Source organism: Rhinolophus hipposideros (genome assembly GCF_964194185.1).
Source record: "Rhinolophus hipposideros genome assembly, chromosome: 10".
Classification (NCBI taxonomy): Eukaryota; Metazoa; Chordata; class Mammalia; order Chiroptera; family Rhinolophidae; genus Rhinolophus; species Rhinolophus hipposideros.
Window position 1 is genome coordinate 41,952,077 of NC_138056.1, and position 12,429 is coordinate 41,964,505.

The following is a 12,429-nucleotide window of genomic DNA, read 5'->3' on the forward strand; positions in this document are numbered from 1 at the left end:
AATCTGGTATATCAATACAATGGAATATTAGTTGGCAATTAGAAGGAATTCAGTTCTGACACGTGCCACAACATGGGTGAACTTTGAAAATATTATGCTAAGTAAAAAAAGCCACTCAAAGGACCACAAGTTATATCACTCCATTTGTAAGAAAAGTCCAGAACAGGCAAATCTATAGAGACAAAAAAAACAGAGTAGGCATAGCCTGGGCTATGGATGTCTCAGAAAAAAGCGGGTGGGATGTCTCAGAGAAAATGAAGTAACTACTAACAGGGTTTCTCCTTTTAAAAACATCACAAAGTATTGATATAGCATCTTCTTTATATCCGGTGCCATAGGGGTTCTTCTTCCGCTAGTCTTCAGATGATTCTTGAGGTTGATTGTTCTATCATTTATTTGTAATTTTGATGTGATTCTGGGATGCAGTAGACATAGCGTTTACCTAATCTGCTATATTGGATCTCACCCACTAATAGGGTTTTTTATAGAGTTATGAAGATGTTTTTGAATTAGAGGTGATGATTACGCAACTCACAATATAGGAAACACCAATGAATTGTACACTTTAAGAGTCAATTGTATGGTATATGAATTGTATCTCAATAAAGCTGCTATTAAAATACTTGAGTGTGCATGTGTACACACACACACACACACACACACACACAGAAATACCTTCAGAAGTATTTCAGCTAAAGAACCAATCATATGCAGGGCTCCATCTTTTTTTCGAGGATCAGCATTTGGTTCCGTAAGAATCTGGTAGCAAAATCCCATAGTTTTTTGCAGTACCTAGGTTAAAAGAGAAAAGTAATACTTTATTGGATAAACCAACAATCCTTAAAAACCATTAATGACAAAATGACTTCAATGGCTAACATTAAAAACTGTATATTGGGATGAATTTTAAACATTAAAGCACAAGTATTCTGCACAGTACTTAACCTACCTCTTTCCTCTTACTACAGGCTGTAAACAAAAGTGTCTGGGCAGCAGTGGTAGGAGAAATGAAATCTTCAAACACATCTAGAGAATAAATTTAAAATTAATACAGAAAACAGTAATTTCTTCAAAAAACATTTCTACATAATTGATAAATGATGCTCTGTAAAAAACAAAAAAGGATCTTAAAATTTGCTCACTCTTCATGTGAGGTGAATATGAAAATGAATCCAGATCCCCATATAATTTTATAAAAGCCCAATTCCAAGTATTTTCTGTACAAATTAAATGTTAATTCATCAATTTTTTTCTAACAATTATTTTCTTTCATACAAATTTTCACAATAGGGTCATGGAAGTATAAACTACTAAAAGTACAAAAAATTTTGGTAGGAAGGACTAATATTCAGTATTAGCCAAATTACAATTCTTTAGTTCCATAAGAGACTGTGTATTTCTAGCTTCCAGTATGCGTCTTCTTAATTCCCACATATATGATGATTGATATGGGATCTAAAAGTATAGTTTAATGCTTAGTGTTAAGATACAATCTTGAATTTTTAACAGTTTTGGCATGTGCCAGAAGCACATCTAATAACTTAATAACACTACTGTATTGTATCGCCTAAAAATGAAGATTTTCACTATCTAATGCCATAATTAATGAATAGTCCCCCTAAAGTCTAAACAATGGATAAATTACTGTATTTTGCTGTGTATAATGTCCCTGTTTTTGTCCAAATATGTGAGGGAAAAATAAGGATGTGCATTCTATAATACATGGACAGTACTAATTCCGTATCTATATAAATGTTTTTAATTCTTTTATTTATGCTATGAGTTTTTAAAAGTGTAACTCCAGAAATCAATACCAATAACCGTACACAAAATAATACCCTGGAATACGATAATTGGTTTTGTTGAGCTTACCACGAACTTGCAACAAAAGTAATTTCAGCCAACAAGTCAACGAAATGAAATGAAGAACAGCATATTGTTGTCCAAAGAGCAAGTGACCCTGACTTGATAAGATAGGTGATGCCGACTTTATTACCATAGGGTGAAAGGCATGACATTTCTCTTTGTACACTTTAAGCAGGAGCTAGCAATCTAGCTGATATTTTTACAAAAATTGCTGGAAAATCCCTTGGAAAATTAAAACGTACGATTTTTTCTCTGAAAATTTGGGCCAAAAACGTGGGCACGCACTATACATGGGAACGCATTACACGCTGCAAAACACAGTACATTGAAACAAAGATTTTTCAGTACCAAAGACAAGAGGCCTTAAATACCTCCTATACACAACCTTAACTGACATATTTTATTTCTAAAAAAGTGCAAATTCCTTACCAAACTTCATGCGTATATATTCGTAAGGGTCTTCTTGCCAAAGTTCTTCATCAGCATCTGTATAGCACATCAATGGAAAAATAACATCTTGGATAATACCCTGCAATTCAGAAGTTGAGAAAGTAATAACCTTAAGTCAGTCTTCAAATTTAAACCTTCAAATTTCTCTTAAGTGGTAAAATAAAAATAATCCTATAACATGTATTTTTTAAAGCTTTTTTGCATTCGTAGATCAACTACCAATGTACACATATTTTTTCCTCTGTGCAACAAGTAATTATGAAATAAAACATGTACATAGGTAGCAATTAAGTATTCTGAGAAAATACAACATGAAATTTTAGTCTATCAAATCCTACAGCTCTAAATAAAGCAAATTACTCATAGAAATAATACATAAGCCAATTATCCTCAAAACTGATCTGGTAAAATAGTCCTGTGCTTACTCCAAATTACAGAATGAAAGTGTTAACTAAGCATAATCCAATAGTAAGAAAAAAAGGCAAATTTTAAGGTAACAGTTTAAAATGCAAACATAATCTGAATAATCACAAAATACCTTCCATAAGTTTATGTCAAGGTATTATGTCTTGTTTCTCTACTCTCAAAACAATTACCAGAACTACACTAAGCAACACAAGTCAACAAAAAAATGCATTTTCCCACATTTATCGTAATTAATGTTGTTTCCATTACATTTTCTAGAAAACATTTCAGATAGAAAATTATTACTTGTATATGAGGCTTCAGGTTCTTCCAGGTGAGGGCATGAGAAACTCCTTGATTAATATAATTTAATGTCTGTTGTAAAACTCGAGGAGCCATGTATTGCTTCTCCTTGTACTGATATAATACCTTCAATAAAACCTTTGGGAAAAATTTTTGATGAAAAACCAAAATTTAAGTAGAAAATTAACCACTTACAAGCTAGCAAAAACACCTGACACTTATCTTAATATCAAGGTCATCTTCATAAAATAGTGACAACTTTTAAAAAGTAATTTTTAAAATTATATGTTGGTTCAGAACCATATTTATTCCCAAGGCATTTAATAACAAATTGAAGTAACACTATCAAAGGACTATTTTCTGATTAAATATAAAAACGGAAAGCCATACGTAAGTACTGAATGTACCACAACAGTCGGAGACAGCTCTGTATTGCTAAAATTGCCTTCGAAGAAAACCTTACCCAAACCATTCACCTACCTATTTAATGTTTGGCCAGTTTTCATTCTATTTCATATTTCAGAACAGTGACTGTAGAAATCTGGTCCACTGACCTCTCTAAGTGTCAGTGAGATTAAAACTATTTTCATAACAATGCTAAGATGTTATTTGCCCTTTTTATTGTGTTGACATTTGCATCGATGGTACAAAAGCAATGGTAGTAAAACTTCTTGTGCCTATGAATCAAGGGAGTGGCCCTGAAGTGTGCTAGCAGTCCTCATATTTTTTACAACTACATAATAACAGAACAAGCTTTCCTTAAGAATGTCCTTAATGCTACCAAAAAAGTTTAAAAAAAAAAAAAGAATGTCCTTAATGGACCAGAATTATTATATTATTAACAGGGAAGTACATACATAGCACTTCTGCTACATACTGAGAGACAATCATTAGAAGAAATACTAAAATAGTAGCTTCTTCCATTGAACACTATTATATACTTGAAAGAAAAACTGATACACAAATCATGGTTAGACTAGTGTGTATGGCAGATTTTTCTTTTCTTCTCAAAAATGAACAAAATTAACCCATCACTTGAAGGAAAACAACCGACAATATGTTACTGTTGTTAAAATCTAAGCTTCCAAGGAAAAATTAGACTTCTCGAACTTTTAAACCCACTGTTACATTCAATTGATAGCTTTCCAGTATTTAAAGATATTTCTGATGATATTGGTGGTGGTATTAACGAATGTGATTTTTTAATTGCAAAATGAAATGGTGAAAATCTTCACTCATTCAACGAGTCAACATTCTCTAAAGGACCACTGCAGAATGTTACAAAATCATGCTTGGATAAAGTGCAATATAGACCAATGGGTGTTACTGCAACAGACTATGAAATGTTCAGTTACTTTCAAATTCTACACTACAGTTAACCTTTAAGAAACTACCATTGTCAAATTTTAATGTGATATTAAAGAATTTCCACAATTATGTGAAAAGTCTATTAAAACATTCTTTCCTTTTCCAACTTCTCATACCTAAGACCAAACTGTCCACCATAACAAATTAAAACAGACTGAACACAGAGGTAGATAAGTATACAGCTGCCAGACATTCAAGATATTAGTAAAAATTTAACAATGCCATTTCCTCTTACTAAAAATTTTTCATTTTGGAAAATAGCTATTTTTAACAAAAAAACATGTATTCTACATTAATATGTAATGGGTTTATTTTTTTAAATGTAGTACTGTATTGGCATTTTAATTTCTAACACGGTAAATATCACTAGGTATAACCCTTATATATGCAAGCTCATTAGGGTTCTCAATAATTTAAGAATCCTAAGACCACACCACAAATGTTTGAGAACTGTTACAGGATTCAAAATGTTCAAGATTGCTACATGTAATCTCTGGATGTTGAAGAAAGTAGAAATAAGCAAGACAGAAATTAACTTAACAATGCCATGTTGCTACTTAGAAAAATTATCTCAGACTTACTTGCTGGACACCAACAGCAAAGGCCTTCAGAAATACTTCAGCAAATTCATTATACTCCTTGGAAACATTGCCAGGACTTCCATATCTAAAAGAACATTAACATGCCCATTGTTTCTTTATAATGCTTTATATCACAACTTACAAAACTAAAAGCCTGAAAAAATAAACTTATATCATTATATCAAGGAGCTTACCTTTCAAAAAGCCTTGCTAAAATATGTAAAGCCCACTTCTTACATTTCCACCATGGTAACTCAGGTCTATCATCTTCTTCAACTTGAAGTGTTTCCTTATTTAAAGAGACATTTATTAATGATAGTAAGAGATGATACAATCTAAGAGAAACAGTGTGGGGTAAGAACAGATTCACACAAAAAAATGAATGCTCCACCAATGTTGGCCATTCATAATAAAAACGTAGATTTGGGAAAGTACTAACCCTTATTTAAATATAAGTATTCCCACTGCTTCAACTACTTTACAAAGAATATGCTTTTTAAAATTCTTATAAAAGCTTTAACCCAAACATTTTGGTCAAGACCCTAACAATATAAAATCAAGACCATGGCAAGTAGCTTAACCAAAACCAGTACAGTTCAAATCAAAAGGGGATAAGAAACTCCATTTCAGAAATCTAGTTTCAAAAATATTAGTATAAATACACAGATATATCTGTGAAAATATTCATTTACAAAACTATTTGTTATAGTGAAAAACTGTCAAGAACTTAACATTAATAACGAGATGTTTAGTTACAGAACATCCATAAAAGACTACTATACAACCATTAAAAGAATGGATTGGACCTCAGGGATACTGTGGATACCTGATCATGGCATTGTACATCAGAAGCTAAACATTAATGAATGCCAACTATAATTTTATATATATAATGTGATGGTTCAGTGTGAGGTCGGAGGGATAGTGGATGGGGGGAGGGGGGTTCACAGTATGAGGGATATAAATGATGAACGTCTAAGTATTACCTTGTTTTGTACACCTGAAACAAATAAATTAATTAATGAAAAAAAAAAAAAAAAAAAAAAAAGAATGGATTGGGTCATTATATATTGACCTAAGACATCCATGATATATTTTTAAGTTACGATGAGGAAGTGAGACTATGAAGCAACTAAAATTCCCATACATTGACAGTGAAAGCAATGGGAAAACCACTTTGGAAATCAGTTTGGAAATTCCTTACAAAGTTAAACATACACCTATTCCATGACCCAATTCCATTTTTGGTACTTACTCAAAAAAAATGAAAATATGTGATCATAAAAAGACTTGTGAAAGAACATTCATAGCAGCTTTATCTAATACTAAAATCCTGAAACCACCTAGACGTCCATCAAATTGTGAATGGATAAACGGTATTATATCCATACAATGGGATACTATTTGACAATAAAAAACAACCACAACACAACATGAATACATCTGATAAATATATTAAGCAAAAGAAGGTAGATACAAAAAATTACTTTTATATTAAGTGCTAGAACAGGCAAAACTGGTACTAGAGATGAGAATGGCGATAGTAGGGATGACTAGAACCAGCTATGAGTAAACATTCTGGGTGAAATATTTACATGGATGCATATGGTTGTCATAACGCACTGAACGATTTTCTTATAATATATGCATGTTTATGATTATAAATTATACCAAGAAAGGTACAGTATATATGAAAACTTTTAAAGTTATATTTTATATAGTTCTATTATGTGTGCACAAAAAAATACTCATCAAACTAGTTTCCTATGGAGTGGGAGAAATGTCGTATTTATTTCTTCTGCATTGTTTTTTTTTTTTAAATCAAAAATTCTGCAATAACTACCAAACAGGTTAGTTTTACTTTACTTATGCCACTAATAAAATTAGGCTGGATAAATTACACAACCCTTCCATGTCCCTGTTTAAAATTAATTCAGCAGGACTGTTTTTCTTTTTTTTTTTTTGATCAAATAAAAGCATGTAAAAGCACTAAAAACATACCGGGTATTCAGGATTGTAAATTCCTCACCTCTCTAGAAAACTAGGTTATAAAGAAAAATTGTGGTTATTTAAAAAAATTGTGATTAAATAACACAGTTGGATAATTTTGTATGTACTAAAACCCACTGAACTGGACACTTTGAAAGGGTAAATTTTATCATATGTGAGTTGTATCTCTATAAAGTTATTTAAAAAAACAAAACAATGAAGTCTGATTAACTTGTGAGCTCTCCCGTTCATGGGTGTCTGACAAATTATTAGGCTAACAATCTAGCTATGAACTGTTTTTTTAAGACATAATTTATATATAACATGGTTATTAGTTTAAGATGCATAACACAATGGTTTCATACATGTATGTATTGTGAAATGATTACCATGGTAAGTTTAGGAAGGTGGTCAAAAGGTTCAAAGTTCCAGTTATAAGATATAATGTATAGTCATGGTGACTACAGTTAATAATATTGTATTATATATTTGAAGATCTAAGAGATCTCTAAGAGAGTAACAAGTTCATGTCACAAGAAAAAAATTTGTAACTGTGAAGTGATAAATATTATGAGCTCTTAATTAAAAACGGAGACGATAAGAAACAAAAGAATTAGGATGAAATAATCATATGTATAAGCACTTAATATATGAAATAACCCCTTGTAAATTTTTACTTAGTATATGCACATATGTAAACAAATGAACCGGTGTCTCTTTATAAAAATTTACATCACAAATTGCATGCTTTTATAAAGAATGTTACAGGAAATAGCAGTTAAAATTCTCAAAAGATAAGTATTTATGTTTAGTAATATAAGAAAACACAAAGAGACTTACATTAGGTACATCTCTGTTCACAACAGTCTTTAAAATTTCTATCCATTCTGTCAGGTTCTGTTGGTTTATAAGTTCCAATGGCAGTGTATACTAAATTAAAAATCAAGAATCAATTTTTAAAATCCTTACAAAAGAAAATTCCATTTCCTTTTACAAAAACCTACAAAAAGTACTTTATTCAATCCACATTTCTTGTTTTTAGTACACAGGCAAATTTCTTATCTGGCTGATTTGATTAGTTATCTACACTGCTGAATTGTGACAACGACAGTGGGCATCCTCGTCTTATTCTCAAATTACTAGGAATACATCTTATTTTCACCATAAGGTGATTATTTATTGTGGATTTCTAGTAAACATTTTTTATCAAGTTAAGGAAATTTCTATTTCAGGATTCTTAATAGTTTGTTTTTTTAAAAATCAGGAATGGTTACTAAAATTTTATCAAATATTTTATCTGGTGCCCTCAAAGATGGTTACAGGCCTTTCCATATAAGAGTTAATCACAGAAACTGATTTACTATTGATCCATTCTCGCAACAGTACTGGAACAAATACTATCTCTTAATAGGCTCATAAAATCAATATCCTATTTAGAATTTTAGGACATCTATTTTCCCAAGTGAGAAGGGGCTGTATTTTTATATCAGGGTATGCTGTCTCAAAAAATTTGTTGCACAGGTAAGTATTCTGCCCTATGCCCTAAAACATATTATACAAAAAACTTATTTTTAATCTAAAAGTTGGGATCCTACAAGTTAGGGGGGAAAAACAAAAACAGATGTATACATGCTGTCTATCCAAATCATTTTAAAAAGAATTACATAAGAAGGAGCCAAGTGAATAGCAAAGTGCCTTTAGGTTAAGGGAGACATTACCATATTTTGCCATGTATAATGTGCACTTTTTTGGCCCAAATTTCTGAGGGAAAAATAAGGATGTGCATTATACATGGGTAGTACTAATTCCGTATCTATACACGTTTTTAACTGTTATTTATGCTTATGAGTTAAAAGTGCAACTCTAGTTACCTCAATAAACTTTAATTTAAAAATAAAAGTGTAACTCTAGAAATCAATAACAATATCCATATACAAAATAATACCCTGGAATATGGTAATTGGTTTTGTTGAACTTCTGATGAACTTGCAACCACAAAGAGGCCTTCCACAATTTGTAAATGTCATAAATTTGTTACCGGTACATAAAATTTCTTATATTTTGTATCTGCTCTTCTGTTTTGTAATTATTTGTTACATAAAATTTCTTGCACCATAATGTTAAAAAATGAATGCCCAAGTTCTTTTATAATACAAAAAAACAAGTATCCTAAATGTAAACAAATAAAAATTTGAATTAAAAAGTTAAAACAAAAGATTTTTCCCCTGAAAGTTTGGGCACAAAAAATGTGGGTGTGTATACAGGCACGCATTATACACGGCAAAATACAGTAGGTTGTCTTTAAAGATCTAGCAAAGACATGCAAAACCCAAACAAGCAATGGAGTCAGTTAAAATCTCAGTGGAGGTAAAGTCACAAGGTCTATTCAAATGGGGTTTAAAAGTAAGTAAAGGCCTGAATTGAACCAAAGATCCTGGTAGATGAGATGAATTCTTCTCTGGCTCTACACCACAAAAAGAACCAGAATTTTAATACTGATCAAAAACTGTTTCATAAGTGATTACATTCCACTGAGAATATAGACACAATCATTTCCTTAGTGGATATCTTTATCCCAGGAAGACTTAGAATATACAAGCATGACGTCCATTATTGTGTGCCAGTCCAGCCCACAGTATTAGTATTCTTGTGTAAGCTTAGGAATAGGTTTTGTATTTATTGGGACAATCTATGCATATTTGCCATATCAGGGTACTTGTTAGATATAAACTGTAACCAAGTGACTGATGTCAGACTTGTGAATTCTTAAGGTAAAAGGTGTAAGAAAAATTTACTAATTTTGTAAATAGTGTTGGATTGCTTTAAGAGAACTTAAGAATGATTTATATTTTAAGATTTATTGTTTGTGTAATTAGCAAAGTATGTTTGATTAGACTTGTAATTTTGACAATTTATATTTGACTAGCAAATCATCCACTTAATCTAGCCACACAGACTTTTTATATATAAAAATTGCTTTATAAAAGTTACCTGAACAAGAGCATAGAAGATCTTGAAAATTTGTTTCTGGATAAGAACAGATTGATCAGATTGATCAGAAAGAAGCTGAATAAAACGGTCCTTTAGCACTGGCAGGAAATGCTGCATTGCTGCTACCAATGGACTCCGTTCCTCTGGTTTCTTGTACCTTTGGGTAGGAATACAAACTAATTCTGTAAGAATTTATTTTTATTTCACAATTTATATATGAGATATAAATTTAAACTACTTGTTTCTTCACACGATTGTAAGTAAATAGAAGGAAAAAACCTACCATGTAACCAAACAATAAGCAAAAGCAACTTGAGAAAAACCTCAATAGAATATCTAAAATTTACTGAGCATTCATCATGAGGTCATAATCTTCAAGGCCCCATTAGTATCCTCACTTCAATAGCTGAGGAAACTGAGTCACAGAAGTTAAATATCTTTCCCATTATATACATACATCTAGGTATGAACTTCAGCAGCTGAGATCCAAGGATGCCCTCTTAACAACTTGACTATGCTGTATCTAATTCTGAATATTGGTACAACTGAGGAACGACAATGATTTGGCTTTTAAACATTAGCAGCTGATAGATATGAAATCAATTATATTTTACTAACCTTATGTAATTTACATACCAAGAGTATTAAAGCACAGTGGCATCTACAAAGCAGAAAATATTCTATTTCTAAAAGCACTACAAACCAGAAGTTCTATTATAACCCATTTGGCAACAAAATGGGACTTCAACAGGTTATCTATGATCTTTATCCCATTTGGAATGAATCTTCACATATTTTTATAGTAGATATAATAATATGTTTGACTACTGAGTTGCTGGTACAGATTTCAATAGGAACTCACAGAACATATATTATATAAACCTTATTACCTTTCTAAAACCCAAAAAAACCTGAATTCTAAACCACATTTTGCTTCAAGGTTATGGGTAAAGAATTACTGAACTAATTGAGACATTTTTGCATATAGATTCCTTAACATTTTAACTGTGTTGTTGAAAGGTCTGTTGGTTTATTTCAAAAGAGAAATTAAATAATTGAACTCATAGTTTAGAACCATGGGAAAGAAACTCCAGCTTCCATTATTTCTAGATTACATTGTATAAACTGCTTTAAATTGGTTTTCCCTTACCAGAATCCAGTTTTATCTACTGGTAGACTTTTTGAAGACGGAAAATATATTTAAGAATTACATATCTGAGCACATTTTTAGAAGATAGGAAGTCTTAAAAGGCTGGATTCTTTTTTGCTATTGGGTGAAATGAGAACCAAAGTAAATTTCCAAGAATAAAAAAACACCAAGAGAAATGTTCACACTAATAATGACTAAGACTGTTAAACAATTAACTGACAGGTTATTTTAAGTATTTTAATGTGCTGAGAATGAGAAAGTATATCTAGCATACACTTTAAAAGGTTATCTGTACATTTCTTTGAGTCAATAAAACAATTTGTAAAAGGAAGCCATTTGTACTCTCCAATCTGATTACACAAACGATAATAATTATAGACAATATTCCCTTTTAACAATAAAGGTTGAGAACTATATTACGCACCTCTCTCCATTTATGCAACCCAGGTGATATCTCACATTGACAAGGTATTCCATGTTAGACATTCTTCTCTTCTACCTCTCTCTCTACATTTGAGTGGTGAACTGGGAGCTGGGTGGTACTGGTGGCTAATCTAAGCTAATGGGTATGAACATAACTTTTTGTAGGAAACAAATTACTATTCCATAAGACCCGAAAATTCCTGAACCCGTGAAAATGTCACATTAATAAAAGCCCACCACCACAAGGCTATATGGTGTGTCAATCTGATGAGCCATGTTGATAGAAAATCCTTAAATACCAGCCCATCGCTTTTCTATTGTAAAAAAAAATCTTCAATGATTCATCTGTACCTAAAAGATCACATCCAAATTCCCCATGATGGCATTCAAAACCCTCTTTAACATGGTCTCAACTTTCAAGTCCAAAATTATCCCCAACCTCAACAGAAATTATCTATACCATTTAGCAGTCACCTCACTACCCACTAAAGACAATGTCTAATTTCCACCGCTGTACCTTTCTTTCTTTGTTCATACTACTCCACATGGTGTGACATGCCTTCCTCTTCAAATGCTCCTTCTGTGCTCCTTCAACTGACAAGTATTTCCTGAGGATCTATGCTCCTGAAGGCACAACTTCCAATTTCTCCATGAATTTTCTTAGAACTGCTTCAGTCCACACAGATCCCTTGTGAACACCTTGTGCTCCACAACCGAACACTGGCTGAAAATGAACTGGAATTCCAATATTGTAGCAGCCTCCTGTGTCTCCTATTAAAAAATTCCTGTCACACTCTCTCCTGCTAAGATTATAGGACAGGAGAGACTTGAACCTCCTCAATGACAATGACAACTTATTATTTATTCTCTCTCATTTTAGTCACTCACTTACCAGAACTACAA

At 31.9% G+C, this 12,429-nt stretch overlaps 1 protein-coding gene across 2 annotated transcripts in view; it reads right to left on the minus strand.

The window, feature by feature from the left end:
• IPO7 (importin 7) overlaps positions 1–12,429 on the minus strand; it is a 47,137-nt gene that overhangs the window by 15,275 nt on the left and 19,433 nt on the right. For both annotated transcript variants that reach the window (XM_081064730.1, XM_081064731.1), the window contains exons 5-12: positions 9,954–10,110; positions 7,803–7,892; positions 5,168–5,262; positions 4,974–5,058; positions 3,028–3,162; positions 2,296–2,395; positions 950–1,026; positions 676–792 (exon numbers count right to left, since the gene is read on the minus strand). In XM_081064730.1, the coding sequence (XP_080920856.1) occupies positions 676–792; positions 950–1,026; positions 2,296–2,395; positions 3,028–3,162; positions 4,974–5,058; positions 5,168–5,262; positions 7,803–7,892; positions 9,954–10,110 (856 nt within the window). The remainder of the gene's footprint in view (positions 1–675; positions 793–949; positions 1,027–2,295; positions 2,396–3,027; positions 3,163–4,973; positions 5,059–5,167; positions 5,263–7,802; positions 7,893–9,953; positions 10,111–12,429) is intronic.